Here is a 27,493-nt window from a genome sequence, read left to right on the forward strand (position 1 = left end):
CAAATACCTCACAGCTGTAGTTTGCCTAACGCACATTAGATAAAAAAAAGATAAAACAAAATAAAAAACCCGCTAAAGTCCTGTGCGGTGTGATAGTTACAGGAGTAAACACCTTATATGGCTCATATACACCTGCGGGTGACGTCATGCTGGCAGCAAGGTGTAACTATGAGCCGGTGAAGTAATGGGTAGTTAGCGTGTGTCGACCAGTCACCGGCGCGCACCTCGTGTGTGCGGCTCTCGGGCGAGTGTATGGGGGTCCGTGGTGGGGCTCCCACACGTCTGCCTCCAGGTGGTGATGCTGTAGAGGAGGTCTGTCCTGTCCTTCCTGTGCCTCCACCTGCTCCACCTGTCCTTCCTGTGCCTCCACCTGCTCCACCTGTCCTTCCTGTGCCTCCACCTGCTCCACCTGTCCTTCCTGTGCCTCCACCTGCTCCACCTGTCCTTCCGGTGCCTCCACCTGCTCCACCTGTCCTTCCTGTGCCTCCACCTGTCCTTCCTGTGCCTCCACCTGCTCCACCTGTCCTTCCGATGCCTCCACCTGCTCCACCTGTCCTTCCGGTGCCTCCACTTGCTCCACCTGTCCTTCCGGTGCCTCCACCTGCTCCACCTGTCCTTCCGGTGCCTCCACCTGCTCCACCTGTCCTTCCGGTGCCTCCACCTGCTCCACCTGTCCTTCCTGTGCCTCCACCTGTTCCACCTGTCCTTCCGGTGCCTCCACCTGCTCCACCTGTCCTTCCGGTGCCTCCACCTGCTCCACCTGTCCTTCCTGTGCCTCCACCTGCTCCACCTGTCCTTCCTGTGCCTCCACCTGCTCCACCTGTCCTTCCGGTGCCTCCACCTGCTCCACCTGTCCTTCCTGTGCCTCCACCTGCTCCACCTGTCCTTCCTGTGCCTCCACCTGCTCCACCTGTCCATCCTGTGCCTCCACCTGCTCCACCTGTCCTTCCTGTGCCTCCACCTGCTCCACCTGTCCTTCCTGTGCCTCCACCTGCTCCACCTGTCCTTCCGGTGCCTCCACCTGCTCCACCTGTCCTTCCGGTGCCTCCACCTGCTCCACCTGTCCTTCCGGTGCCTCCACCTGCTCCACCTGTCCTTCCGGTGCCTCCACCTGCTCCACCTGTCCTTCCGGTGCCTCCACCTGTCCTTCCGGTGCCTCCACCTGCTCCACCTGTCCTTCCGGTGCCTCCACCTGCTCCACCTGTCCTTCCGGTGCCTCCACCTGTCCTTCCGGTGCCTCCACCTGCTCCACCTGTCCTTCCGGTGCCTCCACCTGCTCCACCTGTCCTTCCGGTGCCTCCACCTGTCCTTCCGGTGCCTCCACCTGCTCCACCTGTCCTTCCGGTGCCTCCACCTGCTCTCTGGTGTTACGTTAATCATTCAGTTTCTCCACCACCTTGTACTTGCCTTCTTGTTAAACTGTGGCTTCCTCCTGTACATCTAATTTTTCTCGTAATGTTGAGTGACACTTATTTACTGTGTGTGTGTGTGTGTGTGTGTGTGTGTGTGTGTGTGTGTTTGTGTCTGTGTACTCACCTAGTTGTGCTTGCGGGGGTTGAGCTTTGGCTCTTTGGTCCCGCCTCTCAACTGCCAATCAACTGATGTAGATTCCTGAGCCTACTGGGCTCTATCATATCTACATTTGAAATTGTGTATGGAGTCAGCCTCCACCACATCACTTTCTAGTTCATTCCATTTACTAACTACTCTGACACTGAAAAGTTCTTTCTAACGTCCATGTGGCTCATTTGGGTACTCAGCTTTCAACTGTGTCCCCTTGTTCGCGTACCACCCGTGTTAAATAATCCAAGCTTGTCTACCTTGTCAATTCCCTTGATAATTTTGTATGTGGTGATCATGTCTCCCCGAGCTCTTCTGTCTTTCAGCGACGTGAGGTGCATTTCACGCAGCCTTTCTTCATAACTCATGCCTCTTAGTTCTGGGCCTAGCCTAGTGGCTTAACTTTTTCCAGCTTCGTCTTGTGCTTAACTAGGTACGGGCTACATGCTGGGGCTGCATACTCCAGGATTGGTCTTATATAAGTGGTATACAAGGTTCTGTAGGACTCCTCACACAGGTTTCTGAAAGCAGTTCTGATGTTAGCCAGCCTTGCATAGACCGCTGATGTTATTCTTTTGATGTGGGCTCCAGGAGACAGGTTTGGTGTGATATCAACTCCTAGATCTTTCTCTCTGGGGAGAAGGGGAGCCGGTCGGCCGAGCGGACAGCACGCTGGACTTGTGATCCTGTGATCCTGGGTTCGATCCCAGGCGCCGGCGAGAAACAATGGGCAGAGTTTCTTTCACCCTATGCCCCTGTTACCTAGCAGTAAATAGGTACCTGGGAGTTAAGTCAGCTGTCACGGGCTGCTTCCTGGGGGTGGAGGCCTGGTCGAGGACCGGGCCGCGGGGACACTAAAAAGCCCCGAAATCATATCAAGATCAAGATCATAAATTCATGTTGCCAAAAGTTCTCCCCAAAAACATATTTGGTGAGTTACAGACATCCTTACAAACCTCATATAAAATTATTACTCATATTTATAACAAGAATATTAAACTGTAATGACTACATTAGTGAGCGTGGTTCAGTGAGAGGCTGCAGGCAGGTGCAGGTGGTCAACAACATCAATAAACATTACTCGCTAATCAACACTATTCCTCCATACATGAACACACAAGAGCTCTGCATCAATAGTACCAGAATATATAAAAACAAGAATCTAAACATAAAAACACGAACAATGCACTCTATATATAACCCAAACGTTCCAAAACGTAGATTACGTCATCCCGGGCTCCTCCCCACCCGCTCCGCCCCCTCGCCCTTGGAGTCACCTCTACATGTGTTGTGGAGTTCCCAGCCCACCTGGAGCCGCGCTCACACCTTTTATTTATTTACTTATTAAACACCTTTAGGTACATCTGCATTTGTGCAGCTGCCTTAGACTATATGAAGGGGAGCACAGAGTGTGTCAATAGCTAGCTACGTGATGCTAAAGTCCCCATCTCGCAGGACGGTTAGTCATACAGGGCCATACTTTCAGTAGCCTGCACTAACAAATTTGGGGTGCATTATGAGGTTCTGCTCAAGAACACGATGAGTGAATAAAACAATTGCTAAGCTCCAGGTACCTCATGCCATCGGGTCTGAATGGTCTGATAACTGGACATTCGGTAATGTAGTGTGCGAGCTCATGCCTTAGTCTCATGCTCACAGAGTTTGCACCTGGAGTGGATTGGGAGATCCGTCACCTGCATATCAAACACATACTGCAAGATGCAGTTTTGGAAGATCAACCAACCAACGTTTTGATTTCATTTACATTCTGCAGGTCCTAAGATATTTTCGCAGTGAGATTCAATTCTGTATTTCCCTGCCACTAAAAGTGAGTACTGCAGGTGTAGGCGACACCTCAGGTGTAGGCGACACCTCAGGTGTAGGCGACACCTCAGGTGTAGGCGACACCTCAGGTGTAGGCGACACCTCAGGTGTAGGCCTACATTACACCTTAGGTGTAATGTGCTTGTTTGCTCAGATGACAAAGAAATTGGTCTTTAATGTAACAATTTGTTTGCGCTTATCCTAATTTGGGTGTTTGTAGGTAAGGTGTAACTAACAAAGGTCACTGTGGAGTGTGTGTGTCTCCGTGTACACCAGTTTCGTGTGTTTGTTTGTAGTGTGTGGTCATGCTCTCATATGTGGCTGTACACACACCACACGTATGTGGCTGCACACACACACACACACACACACACCACACGTATGTTGCTGCACACACACACACCACACATATGTGGCTGCACACACACACCACACATATGTGGCTGCACACACACACCATACACGTGTGGAGGCACACACATACCACACACACACCACACATGTGTGCAGGCACACACACACACCACACACGTGTGGAGGCACACACACACCACACATGTGTGCAGGCACACACACACCACACATGTGTGCAGGCACACACACACACCACACACGTGTGGAGGCACACACACACCACACATGTGTGGAGGCACACACACACACACACACACACCACACATGTGTGGAGGCACACACACACACACCACACATGTGTGGAGGCACACACACACCACACATGTGTGCAGGCACACACACACACCACACACGTGTGGAGGCACACACACACCACACATGTGTGCAGGCACACACACACCACACATGTGTGCAGGCACACACACACACCACACACGTGTGGAGGCACACACACACCACACATGTGTGGAGGCACACACACACCACACATGTGTGCAGGCACACACACACACACACACACACCACACATGTGTGCAGGCACACACACACAGCACACATGTGTGGAGGCACATACACACACACACACACACACACCACACATGTGTGGAGGCACACACACACACACACACACAGCACACATGTGTGGAGGCTCTCATTACCAGTTCCCTCCACCTTTCCCCTCCCAGGTGCACCCTCCACACCCCCCTCATCATTAATCCATTACATTCTCCACAATCCATCACTCTCCCGTTATATCCTCCGCCCTCTCTTTTCCACTCTTACGTCCTCCCATTACCTCTCACCATTTCCTCTCACACCCATTACCTTTCCCACCTTCTCCCTCCCATTATCTCTCCCACCCTCACCCTGGTGTATTAATGCTGCCTCTCCCGTTACTCACATCTGTGTGTGTGTGTGTGTGTGTTTGTGCTCACGGGCGGGTATTTATTTACCTGAATTTACCCGAGAGCCACTAACACTAGTGGCCTCGACGAGGACTGGATGCCGACGGCTTGTCAAATGTCCCCCCATTTGCCGCGATGATCTTCCCAGTAGGATTTTAAAATTTCATAGGGGGCTTGGCATTTACGGCTTCGGCAGGTAGGCGGTTCCATGGGTTAATAACCCTGAGGGTGAAAAAGTATCTCCTGTTGTCAGTCCTACACTGTGGCTTGCTGAGCTTTAAACCGCTGCTCCTTGTCTGTGTTACATCTGACCTTTTGAAGAAGCTGTTTAGATCAACATCCTTCAAATTGTTCTGTATTTTTAACGTTTAGATGAGATCAGCTCTATCATGTCTGGTTTGTAGTGTTGTTAGCCCTGTGGCCCCTCAACCTGTTCTGGAAAGATTTTTTGTTGCCCTGTGTTGTACTTTCTACAGAGCAGTTATGTGCTGCCCGAAACGCTTTGCGTAATAGTGGCTTTAGGCATTGTATGTACTAGCTCTATCTATAAATCCATCAACTTTGGTATCTCACCTTGCATGTATGTACTTTACCTGAATAAATATTTGTATTTGTATTTGAAGATGGGGTCTCCATGCTTGGATACAGTAATCCAAATGGAGGCGCACCAGAGATACATGCAATTGAATCACTACCTTCTTTTCCTTAGAGTCAAATGTACGTTTGATTATTCCAAGATTCTGATTAGTTTTTTTTACTACTTCCCTTCCCTACCTGTTGTGTAACTTTCAGTGAATGGTGGGTTTTGACTCCAAGGACCTTTTCTTCATTAATCTGCTGTAATGTGATTTTATTACTTTGGTAGTTGTGGCGTGGGTTGTTATGCCCCACATGCAAGGTCTGGCATTTGTCAATATTAAAAAGCATTTGCCAGTCTTCTGACCATAGTTCGTGTAGATCTCTTTGTAAGGCTTCAATATCATTTCTATTTCCCACTTTACCATAAACCTTCGTGTCATCTGCAAATCTGATGATGTGGTTTGTAATATTCTCATCTATTTCATTGATGTATCTGACAAAAAGGGTTGGCCCCAAAATGGACCCCTTGTGGCACCCCATTTAGCACAGTTCCCCAGTCAGATTCAATCTCATTTAGCACGACCCTTTGTTTAATTTGTTTTAACCATTGTTTTATCCATTCTACTATTATTCCATTTATTTCATGTGCCTGTAATTTCCTTGCCAATCTTTCATGTGGTACCTTATAAAAGGATTTATCAAAGTAAGATAATAATTAGCAAAAGAAGGCACCAAACCGGGAAGGCTATGTAGCACCATCAAATGTGCGGGATAATCAGAGGGCGCTAAATATCACCAAGGATGCCAATACGAGAACAGAAACGCATAAGGCGAACGATATCAAAAGTATCCGAGTCACCAAGAATACTATCGAGAGAGAAGCGACCGCGGGGGATGGTCGGAAAACAAGACACACGCTCGTCCCGGAAGTCAGGACATTCAACAAGGATATGCACGACCTAAGAGGGACAATGCAATTAGGACAATAAGGAGCAGGGCGGCGCTCCATCAAGTGAGTATGAGTTAAGCGAGTATGGCCAATACGCAGCCTCGCCAGAACCGTTTCCCATCGCCGGTTACGGTGGCAGGAAAACGGCCACGAAGACACACAACTTTTAAGAGTACGCAGTTTGTTACCAGTAACAGACGACCAACAAGCCTGCCAACGGGTAAGGATGGAGGAATGGATAACCGGGTAAAAGTCGGAATAAGGAATACCTTTACAAGAGATGGGACAAGAGCGGACAGCTTCCCTGGCGGCAGCATCCGCACGCTCATTTAAAGAGACACCAATATGGCTGGGAACCCAACAAAACTCAACCGACTTAAATTTACTGTGGACAAGAAACAGCCAATGCTGGATCTCGACAACCACTGGATGAACCGGATTAAAGGACCCGAGAGCCATGAGGGCACTACAAGAGTCAACAACAACTACAAAGGAAGATTGACAACGAGAAAGCAGGAGACGAAGAGCATAGAGAATAGCATAAAGTTCCGCTGTGAAGATGCTAGTCTCTGGAGGTAAGCGACACATATAAGTGCAGTTAGGAAAAACAACAGAGTAGCCTACACCGTCTGCAGACTTAGACCCATCAGTGAAGACGGAAATGGAGCGGGAGTGAGAAGAAAAGTACCCAAGGAAAAGGCGTTTTAGAATAGTAAGAGGGGTAAAAGTTTTAGTGACGCGGGTTAAAGACGTACAAAACTGCGCAAGGGGACTCTCCACGGGGGCAAAGAAGGAACAACACGAGTAGAAATATTAGAAATATGAACTGAAAGAGAATCCTGTAAGCGAGATAACCGGACAGAAAGAGGGAGGTGGTGAAGAGGAACAGGAATCGCAGGAGGGGTTAAAGTTAAAGCACGACAGAGGCGAGAGGAAGGATGTTGCAAGGACTGTGCAAGATAGCGAAGACAGTAGCGATCACGGCGGTCCTGGAGAGATAGGAAGCCAATGTCAACATACAAGCTGAGGACAGGAGTCGAACAAAAGGCGCCAGAACTGAGGCGCAACCCAGTATGGTGCAAAGCATCAAGATGGCGAAGAGTAGGAGGAGAAGCAGACAAGAAAGCAGGGCAACCATAATCGAGCTTAGACAGGACGAGAGAGGAATGTAAAGCGAGTAGAGTGCGCCTATCCGCTCTCTAAGAAGTATGGGACAATACCCGAAGGAGGGTAAGGACCTTAGAGCATTCAACACGGAGGTAAGAGATATGGGGCGACCAAGACAAACGAGTGTCAAAAATCAACCCCAAAAGCTTAGCGGAATCCTTGTACACAATGGGTTGACCATAAAGCGACAAAGAAGGACGAAGAACGACATGCTTCCGAGTAAAAGTCATAGCACAAGTCTTAGATGTAGAGAACCTGAAGCCATGATCGGTGGCCCAAGACGTCATGGTATCAATCGCAAGTTGAAGCTGGCGTTGAAGGAGAGGCGAATCATCACCCTGACAGCAAAGGGTAAGATCGTCGACATAAAGAGCAGAGAAGATGCCTGAAGGAAGAGAGGAAAGAAGACCATTGAGGGCAACCAGAAAAAGAGTAGTGCTCAGAACACTACCCTGGGGCACACCTTCGTATTGCTGAAAAGAGGCGGAGAGAGTGGTACCAAGCCTCACCCGAAAGGAACGACGAGAGAGGAAGCTGCAGAGAAAGAGAGGGAAATGACCACGAAGGCCAAAAGAATGAAGCTGGGTTAGAATAGGATATCGCCAAGTGGTGTCGTAAGCCTTTTCCAGGTCAAAAAGGAAGGCAACAATGGAGGTCTTTGCAGCAAAAGCAGCACGAAGAGAGACCTCCAAGTACACCAGGACATCTGTTGTGCTGCAGCACTTGCGGAAACCAAATTGAGAAGGGAAGAGGTGGTGATGGTGTTCTAAGAACCACATCAGACGAACGTTAACCATACGTTCAAAGAGTTTGCCTACACAACTTGTGAGGGCAATAGGGCGAAAGTCCATAGGGGATCTTCCCAGAGACCCTAGTTTGCAAACAGGGAGGACAACGGCATCGAGCCAGTCCTCAGGGACTGACGACGACTCCCAGATCCGATTATACAGACTCAGTAAATACTAAGACGTGCATGGAGGGAGATGGCGAAGCATCTCATAATGAATGCCATCAAAGCCCGTCACCGTAGAACCGCAGAGGGCCAGGGCAGAACGAAGAGAGAGAAGGGATCGTTATAGGGTAGTCGAAGATGAGTGCAGAAATCTAAAGGACGAGATTCAAGGTCAGGTTTACGAAGAAGGAAAGATTGGGGAAGATGAAAAGTAAAGTTAACATTAGAAAAGTGGGAACCCAGTTCCGTAGCAACCTGCAACAGGTCCGCCACAAGAGTACCACAGAGGTGAAGGACTGGTGAGACATTGGCAACGAACTTACATGCTATCTTGCGGATACGCTTCCAGATCTGCGACAGAGGAGTGTCAGACGTAATGGTAGAGACATAAGACGCCCAACATTCACGTTTCGCTGTACGGATGGCCCTACGGGCCACCTCACTCGCCTTCCGAAATAAAAGAAAATAATCGGCCGTCTGCCGGCGGCGGTGTCTCTTCCAGGCTGCACGCTTACAGCAGACTGCCCGAGCACAGTCTGCATTCCACCAGGGAACGCACTTCCGTGGTCCCCAAGAGGAAGAGCGAGGAATAGAGCAGAGGGCAGCGAAGACGGTGTCATGAAAAAGGAGGAGAGAGCAAGGGAAAGGCAGAAGGAAGAGGTCAGAGAGAACAGCACTGAGAGTAAATAGGTTCCAGTCTGCCTTAGCAAACTGCCACCTAGGGAAGGAGAGGGGAGGATGAAAAGAGAAAAAGGTAACAAGGATTGGGAAATGGTCACTGCCATGGAGGTCATCAAGAACCTGCCAAGTGAAATCTAAGTATAGAGAGACGAGCAAAGAGAAAGATCAAGACAGGAAAGAGTGCGAGTCGGAGAGTCCAAATGCGTGGGCTCACCAGAATTCAGAAGAGACAGGAAAGAAGAGAGGATGAATGGCTCAAGAAGGCGACCCCGGGTGTTCGTCAGAACATCACCCCAAAGGGAATGATGACAATTGAAATCACCTAGCAGGAGCACAGGCTCCAGCAAGGAGTCCAGTAAGTGTTTCAGATCGGGAAGAGAAAGCGGGACACTCGGGGGGAGATAAATGGAACAAATGGTGTACCATTTCCTCACAAAGATAGGAGCAGCAGAACAATGGATAGGTGAAGGAAAAAGGAAGGGGGACAAAGGGAACATCAGAGCGAATCAAGAGAGCAGAAGAGTTAGGAGCCCCAGCAACAGCTGGGGGGGGGGGGGAGAGAAAGGAATAGCCACGAAAGCGACCAGGACGAGCACCAAGCATCGGCTCCTGGAGACAGACACAAAGATGTAAAAACCGCGAAATCAGAAGTTGGAGTTCAAGGAAATTGGCGTAATAACCATGAACGTTCCATTGAAGAATAGACATCGACGAGAAGAGAAAGGATAGCAACAGAGAACAACGAAGAAACAAAGGTAAAAAGGGAACACAGCACGTTAAAGAAGCGCAGGATCAGGGTCATCGAAGTCACGGTTAGGGGGCATGGGTAAACTGAGTAAAGAAAGAGGAAAGGGAGCTAGAGGACTAACCAGGGGGCAGACGAGTAGGGTCCGGAGGAGGAAGATGGAGGGATGACCGAGGGTCAAGGACAACAGCAGGAGGGGGCAGAAACCAGGGAATGCACCTCAGCAAGGGCACCAACCGAGAGGGAAGCAGGGGCCAAAGAGACCTCCAAAGCAGGAACAGGGGGCGTAACCACCGAAACGGGAGGGGACGGAGCGAGAGAGTCAGAGGTAGGGGGCGAGGAAGAAAGCGAAACCTTTTTACCCGCCGGAGAGGAGGAAGAAGAGGAGCCAGGCTTACGTTTCTGACTCAAAGAGGCAGGCGTCCCAGCAACTACGTACTGAGCAACGGATTCTAGCGTCGCAACAGGAGAAGCAGAACGAGAGCATACACGACGGCCGTTGGGAGAGCGATGGACATCAGCCTGTACTGACAGGCGGCGTGGAGAGCCAATAGACGGGGGAGAAGGATGGGAAGGAGGATCAGAGGGGAGACGAGGAAGAAGACACAGGAGACATGACAGACCGGGCAGAAAGAAGGGCAACCCCAGACAAAGGACCAGGAGGGGGACCCTTCGGAACAGAACTCAGAGGAACAGAGAAGGGGCGGTGGGCGTGTCCAGGTCCAAGGCCTGGAAACGGTTTTGAGTCTGAGGAAGGTGGGTAGAACGGGGAGAGGAAGAGCGCAACACGCGAGCATAAGAGACGTTAGCATAAGGCGGGAGCCGACGAACCTGGCGCCTTGCCTCAGGAAAAGATAAACGCTCCCGGTGCTTCGAGTTGAGGACGGCTACCTCAAGCTTGTAATGCATACACGCATGGGAGAAGGTAGGGTGGGCCTCACCGCAATTGAGGCAGCGAACCTGGGGAGAAGTGCACTCCGACTTAGAGTAACCTTTGCCTCCACACAAAGGACAGAGAGAGACAGTATTGGAGCAGCGGAGGACTCCATGCCCAAACCTCCAGCACCTATTGCAGAGCCAAGGAGAGGGAATGTACTCCTGAACAGAGCACCTGGCACCAGCAAGAATGAAAGAGGGCGGAAGGGTCCTACCATCAAAGGTAATCTTCACAACCCGAAGGGGCTGACGGCAATGACACGAGGGGGACGAGTAAACGTGTCTACCTGGAGGACAGAATGGCTCTGGGTTTCGAGGATATACCAAATATCATCGTGGCAGTCCTGCAGATTCCGAACACCGGTTGCAACATGGGGCGGGAGGAGAATAGAGCCAACACTGGCATTCAACCGAGCGTTCTTTGAGACCTGAACAGGGGTCTCGCCAAGGCAGGATAAGGCAGCCAAGCGGGAGGCTGCATCCTGAGAAGGAGCTGCAACGACACGTGTACAGAGATGGGTGGGGTTGAAGGTAACAGAGTCATCTACGGAATCAACAAGATGCCGATGGAGGGAAATCGTTAGGAGGCGTAGAATCAAGAGGGAGGAGATCAAAGTATTTGGCCCACGAAGCAGAACCAAACAAAGCTTGATACGCATCAGTATGGGAAGGAATCGAGCGAGTGCGGCCGTGGCGCGGACGGCGTTGAGAACCCCCAGAGAGAGAGGGGGTTAAAAGGCGCAGTAGTCACACCGAGAGACTGAGCCGTGCCAGGGGACGAGGTGGTCACCACTGGGGGCTTGTGGCTCGACTCAACCACAGAGGAGGGAGGGGAGCCGAGTGGAGTAGTCAGGAAGGTCAAAGGAGGAGCAAGATCGGGGCCCAATGCAGTGGGGGCTACAGAGCCCGGTCTTCCAATACAGTCCGACTCGGGGGCTTGGTCGCCCACCCCATGAGCCTGAGAGGGAACAAGAGGAACATTCATAGACATAAATACGAAAAGAAACACGTTCATTCACGAATGTGCCCCTACACCCACCATGGAGCCACAATTAGAGGCAGGACACCCAAAAAGAAGCTATCACCGATCATGCCGGGGGCCCCTAGGGGTGCGTCGTGAATATACGCCCCACAAAGTCACCTTACGAACAGTCAGTTCGTCGAGATCGGGTTCAGTGACGAAAGGGGGATTGACAATAAAAGGTTCCCCTCGCTGAGACGTTGGGTATTACAGTTCTACGGGTGCAAGAGTATGCCTACTCAAACACCCGGGTGTCAAAACAAAAGAAGGCCAAAAAAATTATCAAAACAGGCACAAGGTCAGCAAGAAATGACAATGAGAACAGAGAACAGGAGGGGGGGGGGGGTAGAAAAACGAAACAAAAGGAATAGGAAAAGGCATCCAGCAAAATTTGTGAGGACAGCAGCAGGAGCACAAGGCTACAAAAGGACAGGGGACAGCCCCAAGGAGCATCACACTCCGGCAGCCGCCCACCAAGCCCCCTCACGGCAGCAACAAGCTGGACAGGGAAGGGGTGTGTTTATCAAAATTCATGCATAGTTCATCCACCAGAAATCCTTTGCCTGAGTAGCTGGTGATCGTTTTGAAAAACGTGAGCAGGTTTGTAAGGCAGTATCTATTTTTAACAAACCCGTCGTTGCATCGATTGTACAAGATTGTTTCCTGAAAGATGGTGAATGATTCCCTCCCTTAGGATTCTCTCCATGAGCTTACAGATGTGTGATGTCAAGTTGATCGGACGGTAGTTTATTGCTAGGCTCTTTCTGCCTTTTTTGAAAATAGGGGTAACATTTGCATATGTCCAATATAGGGGGATTATCCCTTGGACTAGAGATTTTGTGAAAAACAGTTTCAGCGGTAGGCATAGTTCTTCAGCCAGTTCCTTTATGACTTTGGATTGTATTCCATCCACACCTGGGGCTTTTGAGTCTTTTAGTTTGTCAATGTTCATCCTATCGCATGTTATGGTTATATTCCTTAATTCATTGACTTCACCTCAAAGCATTTGTGTGGGCGAAGGGATGTCATTTAATCTTTCTAGTTTGAACATTGAAGTAAAATATTCATTTAGAGCGTTTGCTGTCTTTTTATCGTCCATTATAACTCTGTTAGTCTCATCTATTAAGGGTCCTACCAAGTCCTTTGTATTGGTTCTACTTCTTACATAGGCATAAAACGATTTTGGATCTTTCTTTGTTTTGGGCAAGTTTTATTTCGTAGTTTCTTTTGGTTGATCTGATTTCCTGGGTGGCTGAACGCGATACACTTTTATATGACTTATAATTTATGATGTGCTCCCACCGGTGTGTTTGTGCTCACACCGGTGTGTTTGTGCTCACACCGGTGTGTTTGTGCTCACACCGGTGTGTTTGTGCTCACACCGGTGTGTTTGTGCTCACACCGGTGTGTTTGTGCTCACACCGGTGTGTTTGTGCTCACACCGGTGTGTTTGTGCTCACACCGGTGTGTTTGTGCTCACACCGGTGTGTTTGTGCTCACACCGGTGTGTTTGTGCTCACACCGGTGTGTTTGTGCTCACACCGGTGTGTTTGTGCTCACACCGGTGTGTTTGTGCTCACACCGGTGTGTTTGTGCTCACACCGGTGTGTTTGTGCTCACACCGGTGTGTTTGTGCTCACACCGGTGTGTTTGTGCTCACACCGGTGTGTTTGTGCTCACACCGGTGTGTTTGTGCTCACCGGTGTGTTTGTGCTCACACCGGTGTGTTTGTGCTCACACCGGTGTGTTTGTGCTCACACCGGTGTGTTTGTGCTCACACCGGTGTGTTTGTGCTCACACCGGTGTGTTTGTGCTCACACCGGTGTGTTTGTGCTCACACCGGTGTGTTTGTGCTCACACCGGTGTGTTTGTGCTCACACCGGTGTGTTTGTGCTCACACCGGTGTGATTGTGCTCCCACCGGTATGTTTGTGCTCCCACCGGTGTGTTTGTGCTCACACCGTTGTGTTTGTGCTCACACCGGTGTGTTTGTGCTCCCACCGGTGTGTTTGTGCTCTCACCGGTGTGTTTGTGCTCACACCGGTGTGTTTGTGCTCCCACCGGTGTGTTTGTGCTCCCACCGGTGTGTTTGTGCTCACACCGGTGTGTTTGTGCTCACACCGGTGTGTTTGTGCTCACACCGGTGTGTTTGTGCTCACACCGGTGTGTTTGTGCTCACACTGGTGTGTTTATGCTCACACTGGTGTGTTTATGCTCACACTGGTGTGTTTATGCTCACACTGGTGTGTTTGTGCTCACACTGGTGTGTTTATGCTCACACTGGTGTGTTTATGCTCACACTGGTGTGTTTGTACTCACACTGGTGTGTTTGTGCTCACACTGGTGTGTTTGTGCTCACACTGGTGTGTTTGTGCTCACACTGGTGTGTTTGTGCTCACACTGGTGTGTTTGTGCTCACACTGGTGTGTGAGCACAAACATAATATAATCAGTGATCTAATGAGTCTGGCCTACCCGTCTCCCAGCGCCAGCTCTCCTCGGATAAGGCATCGCGTTTTGACTTCAAAATCACAAAACGTGATGTATTATAAATCACAAAACGTGATGTATTATTAATCACAAAACATGATGTATTATAAATCACAAAACATGATGTATTATAAATCACAAAACCTGATGTATTATAAATCACAAAACCTGATGTATTATAAATCACAAAACCTGATGTATTATAAATCACAAAACCTGATGTATTATAAATCACAAAACCTGATGTATTATAAATCACAAAACATGATGTATTATAAATCACAAAACATGATGTATTATAAATCACAGCGGCTTGCACAAGGTCGTGTTGTGTCCGTGGGTCGTTGTTAGGTTTGGATAATTTACTGCGTCATTTTTGTGACGTTGTGAGAAGGCGAAAGGACGGGCCCCGCGCTAGGTAACTGATGTTATCTTTCAAAACATGGCAAAACGTTCTTGTTTCCTCTCCTTCACTCTGGGAATGTCCAGCTGTGTTGAAACTTGGCGGGAGCTTGAGCAACGCCCCGCGCGCTTGAGCAATGTCCCGCGCGCTCGATATAGCACATCGCATTATGTCGTGTGTATTCCCTATGGCCAAAAAAGTTCTCGTCTCGTGTTTTGTGTTTTATTCATCGACTCTCGGTTAGGTTAGGGTAGGATAGGTTAGATAGGTTACACACAGAAATAACATCACATGAGACCAGAAGACATGGAAGGATGTGCAGAATACCCCCGTTGAAAAGCGGAGGTGCAACAGGTACTCTGAGAGAGAACTCTATCAACATCAGAGGCCCGAGACTGTTCAACACGCTTCCACTACACGTAAGGGGCATTACTGGCCGACCCCTCACAGTGTTGTTCAAGAGAGAACTGGATAAGCACCTCCAAAGGATACCTGATTAACCAGGCTGTGACTCATACGTCAGACTGCGAGCAGCCGCGTCCAACAGCCTGGTTGATCAGTCCAGCAACCAGGAGGCCTGGTCGACGACCGGGCCGCGGGGACGCTAAGCCCCGGAAGCACCTCAAGGTAACCTCAAGGTAAGGTAGTGGGAGATTGCAACTTCCTTCTCTCTGACGAATATTCCCATTGACGTCTAGCCTAGGTTAGGTTTGGTTAGGCTAGGTTAGGCAGGCTAGGCTAACTTAGGCTTGGTTAGCTGGAGTCAGGTTAGGCTAAGTCAGGTTAGGCTAAGTCAGGTTAGGCTAAGTCAGGTTAGGCTAAGTCAGGTTAGGCTAGGTTAGATTAGGTTAGGTTAGGCTAGGTTAGGTTTGGCTAGGTTAGGATAAGTCAGGTTAGGTTTAGACTAGGTTAGGCTAGACTTGGTTAGGCTTGGTTAGGTTAGATTAGGTTAGGTTAGCAGTCCCCGTGGCGCAGTGGTAAGATACTCGCCTGGCGTTTCGCAAGCGCCTTGCCTTGGGTTCGAATCCTGGCCAGGGAGGATTGACCGGGCGCCAATCCTTAACTGTAGCCTCTGTTCACCCAGCAGTGAATGGGTACCTGGTTGTTAAACGATTCGGCGAGGTCGTATTCCGGGGAAATTAGGGTTAAGGACCTTGCCCGAAACGCTACGCGTAATAGTGGCTTTACAAGAATGTTTACAAGAATGTAGGTTACGCTAGGCTAGGTTACGCTAAGCTAGATTAGGATAAGTTAGGTTAGGCTAGGTTTAGGCTAGGCTTGGTTAGGCTAGGTTAGGTTTAGGCTAGGTTAGGTTAGGCTAAGCTAGGTTAGGCTTTGTTAGATTAGATTAGGCTAGGTTAAGTTAGGCTAGGTTATTCTAGGCTAGGTTAGGTTAGGCTAGGTTAGGTTAGGCTAGGTTAGGCTAGGTTAGGTTAGGCTAGGCTAGGTAATTATGACCACTCACAGGATGAGTGGGGCTATTCAATAAACTCGCCCCTCGGGGAAAATTTTTAAATAAAAAATGGTAATACATCAGTTTAGTGACGCTGTGAACGTTCGAAAGGCCAGGCTGGAAGTTCATGATGAGGCCTTCCCAAGACCTCAAATACTAAGCGGCCTGCCAGACGACCCAGATGAGTGGCCCATCCCGGACCCGATCTACACCAAATGAAGAATAAATAAAAAAAAATAAAACTCCTGCAAAAAAATATAAAACCAAAAAACCCTTTGTCGTGGCATCAGAAGTGTAACTACCTTGATGTTGCTAATATTAGCCTCCTTCAGCCAACTCCATCGGCTCTAGTGCTTTAGGACATCAACAAGGTCACAAACACTAGCCCCCCCCAGCCAATGTACTGACAACCCAACATAACACATACGCAAACAAACAACACATACACATATGTCAACCCATGGTGGACAGGCCACCGAACTTTCAAACCTCCTCTCTCTCTACACCCGCATCCTCTTCCTGAATTTTATCTCCCCATCCTTCTACCTCCCCCATCCTTTCCAATTCCTATGGACATCAAAGCTAAAAAGGCCAGGCTGGTTGGGACACTTTTCATCACGTGACTATATTTAATTGGCTTTTGAATTAGTTTATAGGTATATTAAAATTTACCTCGCTTTTAAATTAGCTATATATATCTGTTCGAAATTAAACAGACGTATTCATTGGCTATTTATTCGTGTAAATTTAGTTGGCTTTTTTACTAATATATAAATCTGTTTAAATTTAAGTGGATTTTAATTAGTTTGTATATCTATTTAAATTTAACTGGGTGTTAATTATCATGATTATCTGTTTAAATTTTGCTGTTCTTAATTAGCTTTTACGTCTGTTAAATATTTCGGTGGGATTTAATAGCCTGTATATCTGTTTAAAATATGAATTTAAACTTGAACATGAGGCCATCTACCTTTATGGCCTGACTCACCTTCACCACGGCTGTGGGGGATAGTGAGGAGGCCGAGCCTCACTATTCTTCCCCGGGAGAAGGGCAACACGTGTATGGGGCAAGTAACAACATCAACAGACTAACAGACGTTGTCACAGCTTCAATAAGACTTTACTTCAGGTCTCTCTGGCAGTTCGGCTTGTACAGGGATATAGATGAAGTAAAGTGTAAAGTGTGTGGACAAAGACAGCAACCCGTTCTCGCAAATTCGTAAAGTCAATATTGACTTATTACCTACGTGCATAGGTGATATACTAAACATAATAGATACCCTCAAAAAGCTTCATAGAAAACACCGACCTTACCTAACCTTGTTAGTATCTTAAGATAAGCATCTTATTGCTTCGGAATTACAATTATTACTTAACCTATACCTATAATAGGTTAAGTAACAATTGTAATTACGAAGCTATAAGATGCTTATCTTAAGATACTAACAAGGTTAGGTAAGGTCGGTGTTTTCTATGAAGCTTTTTCAACCCGTTCTCGCAAATTTAATAAGTCAATATTGACTTATTAGTTGCGTGCATAGGTGACATACTAAACATAATAGTTTCCCTTGAAAAGCTTCATAGAAAACACCGACCTTACCTAACCTTCTTAGTATGTTAAGATAAGCATCTTATTGCTTCGTAATTACAATTATTACCTAACCTATACCTCAACCCGTTCTCGCAAATTCGTAAAGTCAATATTGACTTATTACCTACGTGCATAGGTGATATACTAAACATAATAGATACCCTCAAAAAGCTTCATAGAAAACACCGACCTTACCTAACCTTGTTAGTATCTTAAGATAAGCATCTTATTGCTTCGGAATTACAATTATTACTTAACCTATACCTATAATAGGTTAAGTAACAATTGTAATTACGAAGCTATAAGATGCTTATCTTAAGATACTAACAAGGTTAGGTAAGGTCGGTGTTTTCTATGAAGCTTTTTCAACCCGTTCTCGCAAATTTAATAAGTCAATATTGACTTATTAGTTGCGTGCATAGGTGACATACTAAACATAATAGTTTCCCTTGAAAAGCTTCATAGAAAACACCGACCTTACCTAACCTACTTAGTATGTTAAAATAAGCATCTTATTGCTTCGTAATTACAATTGTTACTGCATAGGTGATATACTAAACATAATAGATACCCCTAAAAGGATTCATAGAAAACACCGACCTTACCTAACCTTGTTAGTATCTTAAGATAAGCATCTTATTGCTTCGTAATTACAATTATTACTTAACTTATACCTATTATAGGTTAGGTAATAATTGTAATTACGAAGCAATAAGATGCTTATTTTAAGATACTAACAAGGTTAGGTAAGGTCGGTGTTTTCTATGACTCTTTTTAAGGGTATCTATTATGTTAAGTATGTCACCTATGCACATATTTAATAAGTCAATATTGACTTTACGAATTTGCGAGAACGGGTTGCTGGAAGACAGGGACACACATTTTGAACTGTAATAAAATTGAGCCAGTTAGAGATAAATCTAAGCTCACATTGTATGAAATGGCAAGTTATCTTATTACTAAGGATAAAATACCTGATATCCTTGCACTGTATCCATATTTCGCTTCCAGTAGATAAACGACATATGAGATTAGCATCAAGTAGTGTATTGTGAAGACTAATAATAACAAACAGCAGCTCCCCTATGACTGTAATATCCCCATAGCTCAAACAATTATGCATTAGTAATAAGACCAACAATTAAAAAATTAATGTATAATGATGAACTGTAAATATATAGCTCTTGAAATATAATATTCTCTGTAACTAGCTGACATTATAATTATAAGGTGTGAAGGACAGATGAAATTGTTAATGTAATTATCACCGTTGAGGTCTGATAAAGATCTTTTGTGCTTTTGAGATGATTTCGGGGCTTTAGTGTCCCCGCGGCCCGGTCCTCAACCAGGCCTCCACCCCAAGGAAGCAGCCCGTGACAGCTGACTAACTCCCAGATACCTATTTTACTGCTAGGTAACAGGGGCATAGGGTGAAAGAAACTCTGCCCATTGTTTCTCGCCGGCGCCCGGGATCGAACCCGGGACCACAGTCCAGCGTGCTGTCCGCTCGGCCGACCGGCTCCCTGTGCTGGCTCACTGTGCCTCCAGCGGCCCCATAAACCTCTTTCTTTGTAGGTTTATTTTCTATAAAAATGGGAAACGAAACATGTCCCAAAGTAAATGGAACACTTAAGGTGGCAGAAGTGTCAACATGGACCTCAACACGTCTGAGTGTCAGGTGGCAAAAGTGCCAACATAGACTCACTCCGCCACACACAACACTGACATGTTTGGCACCTGACAGCTGGGTGGACAGCGCTGAGGTTCCGGGTTCGATCCCCGGTGGAGGCAGAGACAAATGGGCAAAATGTTTCTTTACCCTGATGCACCTGTTACCTAGCAGTAAATAGGTACCTGGGAGTTAGACAGCTGCTACGGGCTGTTTCCCGGGGTGTGTAACAAAAAGGAGGCCTGGTCGAGGACCGGACCGCGAGGACGCTAAAGCCCCGAAAAATCATCTCAAGATAACCTCAAGATAGCTCTACAGTAAGCGTGACGGCGTCAACACCTACACATGTGGACGAAGCAACGGACGGAAGCAGGGGCCACACTCAAGCCAGAACATCTAGAAAGCTTACAATTATTAACTATAAATTAAACACGGAACACTACGAGTGCCTGTTATTGTAGCCACAAGTGGGGGGTCCCACAGACGTTCCTTCACACAGCTGGCTTATTATGCTGGGAAATCCTTGCCCTCAGGCGGGCGGGAGAGCACGAGCGGAAGATAAACAAACACGGCTGCATTCGATAACCGGGAGGAAATGACTGGAGGAGAAGTGTTGTTTACCTGTTGGTTCCGGATACCAAAGTCCCCTCGGCCCGGTCTCTGCCAAGGCCTCCTGCTTGCTGGTCTGGTCAACCGTAGAGTTTGTGAACGCAGTTGCTCGCAGCCTGACGTATGGATCATGTATGGTTTGGAGGTGGTCATCAAGCTCTCTCTTGAACCAGCCAGTTGTCGTGAGCGTTCCCAACGTCAAGAAACGGTCATGCTAAAGTGCTTTAACCTAACTTCCCAGAGGACCCACAAACAGAAAACTGAACTTTATGTTAATTTCGCGAGCGGCTTCCATTTTCTTGTAAATAAGTTTTAGAACTGAAGTACAGTATTCGTCAAAATGCGTCGTGATACAGGTTGTCAAGAAGTATCACGTGTCAAGAACAGGTTCTTCACACTATGGGAGTCATGTGTAGAGGGAGTGTGTTGAAAAGTCTCGAGCCATTGATACCGCCCACGGGAAATTAAATGAAAATGCAATTGCTATTGACTAAGAAAATGCTAGGAGTTCTCTCTTAGCATACTTATTGTACTTAACCTTTTCAACGGGGTTATTTTGCACTTTCAATCATACTTCCTTGTCTCATGAGTTATTTCCATGTGCAGATATGGAACCAGTCTCTAACATTGTTTTGTATCTCTCGCATGCGCTGTAGAAAATATTGATTTTAATTTTGTAAGTGGTCCCAATTACTTAGATGTTTTCTTTTTTATTGAATGGATGAGGACAGGGTGAATAAGCAACCCGTCCTCGACTCAAGTTCATTACATCCAGCGGTCGACCCCACAGACGCATTCCAGCCCGTCCTCCAAACAAAGTTCCAAAAGTGATTCCATGCACCCGCCAAACCCCCTGTTTATGAATAAAAAGCGGTTTACACACGACTCACAACTGCTGACGTTCGAACATATCCGGAACAAGTGCTTCACTGACGAATTTTGTTCGAATCACAACGCTGTAAATGCTTCACCCACGTACTACAAATACAAATAATCGCCAACAGAACCTAAACACCTAACCTAACCTATCCTATGCCTATATATACACAATATGCTAATATATTATAATATTAATTTATACTTGCGAAAATTCCCGTTTTGAATGAACAGAATGTTAAAATTTATGAATGCGTCTGTGGGGTTGACCGCTGGATGTAATGGACTTGAGTCGAGGATGGGTTGGATTAAGAGAAGTGAGATTCGAGTAGAGGACGTGAACGAAGCATTCATTAAGAAAAATCAGCTCGTCCTCATCAACAAAGGCCAAATGCTCGTTAATCAAGCCGGAACACCTTTAGTTTCAACCCATCCTCCAAACAAAGCAGCCCGTCCTACAAAGACCCCAAAGTTATTCCATGCACCCGCCAAACCCCCTGTTTATGAATGAAAAACGGTTTACACACGACTCACAACTGATTTCGTTCGAACACTTGATTATGGTACGAACACGAGAATTATGGAACTTGGCTGTGGATTATTTTCCCACGCTTGGGCAACAGGCATTCCTTTATTCATATTTGGTTAAATATGACCCCATTGCTGGCGTTGATCTTACAGTGTAAGCTTTCTATGCTTCTATTTTCTTAGTATCGGGATTAAGGACAACAATTCAGTTACCAATATTCATGTAAAGATTTCATAAGTATTTATTCATGAGCATGTTCCCAGTGAGTGTTGTGTTATGTACACTTTGCATTTGGTTTCTAGGGGCACCGGCTTGTAGGTGGCAGGTCAGTCTTCTCGGAAGCTCTGTGGTGGTCATACCAATATTACTAGATCGAGAATGACGTCCTTCATTGGGGCGTGAAAATTTTACAACCCGTTCTCGCAAATTTAATAAGTCAATATTGACTTATTAAATATGTGCATAAGTGACATACTTAACATAATAGTTTCCCTTGAAAAGCTTCATAGAAAACACCGACCTTACCTAACCTACTTAGTATGTTAAGATAAGCATCTTATTGCTTCGTAATTACAATTATTACCTAACCTATACCTATAATAGGTTAAGTAACACTTAGAATTACGAAGCTATAAGATGCTTATTTTAACATACTAAGTAGGTTAGGTAAGGTCGGTGTTTTCTATGAAGCTTTTCAAGGGAAACTATTATGTTAAGTATGTCACCTATGCACGCAACTAATAAGTCAATATTGACTTATTAAATTTGCGAGAACGGGTTGAAATTTTAAGCATTAAACAGGACATCGACCGAGAACTCCCTAACCTTAAAACCAGACACCTCTTTCTTTTTCAGAGTAAAGTCATAATATTATAGCGAGATTTTTAGCGGGAATCAGTTTGGCACAGTCTCATGTGCCACTATTTTTTCTATGTTAATCCAGACCTGCCCATGCTGGGCACGTACCCAATAGCAATTACTGGGAAGAATTGGGTGAAGCTAGTCCAAAGCAGACAGACAAACATTTGTATTTATTGATGTACATATAAACATATATTTTTTGTTTAACAGATGCTCTTATTTTTTGTAAGTGTCATTATTAAATAAGTACCGTTATTTGACCCACTTTGTCAACAATTGTTCTCATTATCCATTATTATTCACAAAGTATTTAAAATAAGAACGCAAATCCTGGGCATTCTTATTTATTTCATAACTTAAATATATTAGAGAGACCGCCGCCAAAACTCAAATTGCTATAATCGGTGTACCTTGTGATAGACTTTAACGTGGGCACAAGTTTATTTATTTATGTATACAAGAAGGTACATTGGGTTTGTGAGAGTACATAACATTACAGTGTTTTTTTTGTTTTTTTTGCAGGGATATTCCTGCGCGGGCCCTAAGCCTCTGGCTGGCCCACTAAGTGTTGCTTGTTTCTGTTTTACTTGGGCGGAGTATGAGTATTTATGACTCGTATGGTCGCTTCAGTAAATTCAGTGTTGTTACGTTCTTGCAAAGCCACTAACGAGCATAGCGTTTCGGGCAGATCACACAGGTTAATCAGAGTTTTTTTCGTTTTTTTTTTTGCAGGGATATTCCTGCGCGGGCCCTAAGCCTCTGGCTGGCCCACTAAGTGTTGCTTGTTTCTGTTTTACTTGGGCGGAGTATGAGTATTTATGACTCATATGGTCGCTTCAGTAAGATTTTGTCCCATGTGCTTAACAATAACTTCTGCTCTGTTGAATTTAAGTTGAAATCTTAATGAGTTTGTAACTGTGCACTGTGTTAGATAATGTTCCAGTGGTCTGTCGGGCATTTCTCCACAGGGCTGACATTTCCTCTCATCTTCCGGAACCTGTAAGCCTATTTCCTATGCCCATGGGTATCCAAGCCTGATGCGATGTAAATGTACTTCTGTTGTTTTACTGCTCTCTTTCATCAAAATAAAGGGATTTGTAGTTGGTTGAATTCTTGTACCAACCCGCAGATCCTGATGTTGCAACTGCTGTGTTGTGGTCACTGTACATCTTTTGTATTGCTCTCTTTCTAATTACTTTCTTAATCTGTGATAGACTCTGTGGTATGTAAATGTCTACATTTCCTCTCTTAGTTGCAAGTTTTGCAGCTTCATCTGCAATGTCATTTCCTATTATTCCCACATGACTTGGCACCCAGTTGATAAGTACCCGTTGGCCTTGTCATTTGAGCAACCCGTTCTCGCACTTTCTTACAGTCAATATTGACTTATTAAATATGTGCATATGCGACATACTAAACATACTAGTTTACCTTGAAAAGCTTCATAGAAAACACCGACCTTACCTAACCTTCTTAGTATGTTAAGATAAGCATCTTATTGCTTCGTAATTACAATTATTACTTAACCTATACCTATAATAGGTTAAGTAATAATTGTAATTACGAAGCAATAAGATGCTTATCTTAACATACTAAGAAGGTTAGGTAAGGTCGGTGTTTTCTATGAAGCTTTTCAAGGTAAACTAGTATGTTAAGTATGTCACATATGCACGTATTTAATAAGTCAATATTGACTATACGAAAGTGCGAGAATGGGTTGATTTGAGTGTTTACATTAATAAGATGACGTTTGTGATCAGATGTATGTTATCACATGTGTTCTTGTTGCAAGGTTTCAATGGCAGTTCACGAATCTGTATGTATGATAACAGGTTGTCGGTGTTCAGCAAGAGCATGTTCCAAAGCCTTTTAAATTTCTAGCATCTCTGTTTGTAAAGTTGAACACCCATTTGAGAGTCTCCAACTATTTACAGAGTTTCCTGCTTTAACTGCAACTCCGGTTTCTTGTCCCTGCTGGTTTGCTGATCCATCTGTGAAGTATGTGAAGCTGTCAGATGCCAAGTTTGCTTCTATATGCATCTGTGCAATATTACGTAGCAGATGAGGATTTGTTTGGTTCTTTTTTTCCTTCAAGAGCCATAGTCTTAAAGTCTGCTGGCAGCAATTCCCAAGGGGCTTGCATAACAAAGTCTGCATGTACTTCGTCGACACCCCTCTCAGTGATTGTGTTTGTTATATCGAATGTATTGATGATGTTTATTGCACAATGGGTCCACCTGTTGCTATTGGAGGCTTTTCTGTCCAGAGTTAGTGATCCAGTGATTATATATTTAAGTGAACTGATTCTAGGTCTAGTTAATATCTTGGTCAGCATGCACGCAGCAATCCCTTTTACCCTTATTTCAATCGACGTTAGCTTGGTTTCTAGTCATAGGTTCAATATTTTAGTCCATCTGGGAGCTTCTATTATGACTCGCATTGCATCGTTTTGAATAACCTCAACGTTTGCCCACTGACCAGGAGGAAGAGTGAGTAAGGCAAGCACTGCATAATCAACTAGGGAACGAACGGCGTGTATGTAAACCATTCTTAACACTTGCAGGCGATGAGTCACAATAACGTGGCTGAAGTATGTTGACCAGAGCACACACTAGAAATTGAAGGGACGACGACGTTTCGGTCCGTCCTGGACCATTCTCAAGTCGATAGAAGCTGCCTCGTATGGGCCAATAGGCCTTCTGCAGTTCTCATTATTACTACTATCCCCTACATCTTACTTTCCTCCTCAGCTCTCTCTTGCCTATTTATTGCCTGTCCCTACCTCCTCATCACAATCGACTTGAGAATGGTCCAGGACGGACCGAAACGTCGTCGTCCCTTCAATTTCTAGTGTGTGGTCTGGTCAACATTCTTAACACTTTGTGTGCCGCTCCTAGATGGGGCCCTGTGATTGCTCTCATTATATTCAATCGTGATGTTGCTTTCTCTTTCAGATATTGAATTTGCTTGTTGAATGTCATTTTAGAATCTATCTACACTCCGAGATATTGATATTGTGTAACCCACTGAAGGTCAATGTCTTGAATGCGTAGGTGTCTGTCTGGAGTGTTGCCGCCTAGTCTCATTGCCTTAGACTAGATATTTTTAGCCCTAAAATGCTGCATTTAGATGTTACTTTATCTAATGCACCTTGTGCTTTATTTAGAAGTGAGGGACCTGTAATGACTAATGCTATATCATCAGCATAGCTTAGTAATTTTACCCCTTCTGCAAATGTCATGGTAACGAGGTTTTCCATAAGGATGTTAAAAAGACTAGGACTGAGGACTCCTCCTTGTGAAGTCCCATTCTCATGCAAGTGGTAGTCCGACACTTGTCCTTTGCAACTTAACTCTGGCATACCTGTGACGTAGGAAATCTTGAATCCATGCTAACATATTTTCTTTTACACCTTTTTTAACTAAGGTGTGTAAAATTGTTTGTGGGCTTGCAAGTTCGAATGCTTTTTCTAGATTAAGGAAGATCACTATAGCCGGACCTGAGTTAACTGTTCCTAGTAATGTTTCTATACAGTTGGCAGTACTTATTCCTCTAGTGAAGCCAAATAAGTGTTTATGCAGCTCTCCAGTCTTCCACAGTAGCCTATTTAAGACCATCCGTTTTGCAGTTTTACTAATGCATGATGTTAATGAAATGGGTCTGTAATTGCCAGGTTCTTTCGGTTTAGGAATCGGACTGATGTCTGCTTTCTTCCAAGAGGTCGGCAGTTTGCCTTGCTGCCAAGATGCATTGATAACGTCCAATATTCCTTGTTCTCCAGCAGGACCTGCATGTGCGACCATTGGGTATGTAATGTTATCAGCACCTGGTGCTGTGTCCTTACCACCTTTTTTGGCTCTGATTAGTTCTTGTTTGGTGAAGGGACAGTCACATTCGTCATTTATAGCTATGCTCTCATGAATGACTGTCAACCTATCTTGTTTTAATTGTTCTTGCTGCCTTCTAACCATTGCAGGAAGCTGATATGAAGCTGTTCTCTCTGCAAATTGGAGAGCAAGTCTCTCAGCCTCCTGCAATGGTTGAATACATGCCTGTGGTCGGGCTGGTCGACCTGATATAGTTTTAATCTGACCCCATATCTTGCCAAGACTACTATGTTCATTTAGAGTTTGACACCACTCAAACCCTCTTGCCTCCTTTACCTCTCTAGAAACTCGTCTTGCTTCATATATCACCGCTCTTAGCAGAGTTCTTCCTTCTGGTGTGGGGGTTTCTCCTTAGACGTTTTCTGAAGAGGTTGACTCTGTGGGTTTGTTCTTTAACTTCATTACTATAGAACCAATAGTTCTTTAATTTTGTGTTTCCTGTGACAATGATTGGAATAGCTTTGTTTGCAGCAGCTGCAATGGCTTCCTGGAGATTGGTCTCTTGTATGTTCAAATCCTCAGGTAACGTGTATGTTGCATACCATTTTTTCAAGTTCCTCTTGGTATATATATTCCAATTGGCCTTTTTTAAATTCCACCTAGGTTGTGCAGGTGGTGTAGGAAGTCGTTCTATGTTTAGTGTTGTGACAGTAGCATAGTGGTCACTGGTGATCACCGGGTCTACTTCCCACTTCGCCTGATGCTTGAGTGCTGTTGAGATTAATGTAAGATCAAGGGAACCTCCTAGAATGTGAGTGGGTTCCCCAGTGTTGAGAAGTGTAATTTCAGGTAGTTCTCGCAGAGCTGCAGCTAAATGGCGCCCATCTGCATTGGCTGACCCAGTCGCACCTAACTCTTGATGATGAGCATTAAAATCTCCAGCAATAATTACATTTTCCCGCGTGGCCAAGGCAAGCACTGCCTCTGCTTCCAGTTTACGTCTAGGGGGCTTGTAAACGTTGTATATGAGGAGCTCAATATTAGCCATATTCACTGTTACTGCTAATACCTCTACTCCATCCCCACATGAAACTGAGTCTATTTTCTTGCTGGGTATGGTGTTTCTTACTAGGGTCATTAACCCTCTTTGTCTCCCCTGCTCATACGGCATAACATAGTGCTGATATCCAGCTAATCTGAAGGATTTCGTGCCTGGGAAAAGATTTTATTTCAAAACGATTATATCTGCTTTCGTGCTGATTGCAGCTTCCTGAAAAGTGTGGTTTTTATTTTCAAGACCTTGCATGTTCCACTGCAGTATTCGTAATGGCCAGACGACGGTTTCGGTTGATGTTGCCTGTTCTAGTAGGACTCTCTTCGGAATCGACCTCTATATTCTCCACCTCGCAAGTCGTGTCGCTGCAAATCGGACTGCACTGATTGCTCATGGTCAT

The 27,493-nt window shown here is 45.8% G+C and overlaps 1 protein-coding gene across 1 annotated transcript; it reads right to left on the reverse strand.

The window, feature by feature from the left end:
* Positions 1-166: 166 nt before the first annotated feature.
* Positions 167-27,493, reverse strand: LOC123769318 (involucrin-like). The gene is made up of 2 exons (XM_069310069.1): positions 27,339-27,493; positions 167-1,361 (listed from the first exon to the last, which is right to left on the reverse strand). Exons 1-2 carry the CDS (start codon positions 27,491-27,493, stop codon positions 167-169), a joined length of 1,350 nt encoding a protein of 449 aa, XP_069166170.1.

This window comes from Procambarus clarkii, chromosome 66 (genome assembly GCF_040958095.1).
Source record: "Procambarus clarkii isolate CNS0578487 chromosome 66, FALCON_Pclarkii_2.0, whole genome shotgun sequence".
In the NCBI taxonomy this organism is placed as follows: domain Eukaryota; kingdom Metazoa; phylum Arthropoda; class Malacostraca; order Decapoda; family Cambaridae; genus Procambarus; species Procambarus clarkii.

Coding starts and splice junctions, on each gene's coding strand:
- LOC123769318 (XM_069310069.1), bottom strand. CDS start 27,493: ATGACCATGAGCAATCAGTGCAGTCCGATTTGCAGCGACACGACTTGC. Junction 1,362..27,338: donor ACTGCAGTGGAACATGCAAG/GTCTTGAAAATA, acceptor ACGTAACACCAG/AGAGCAGGTGGAGGCACCGG.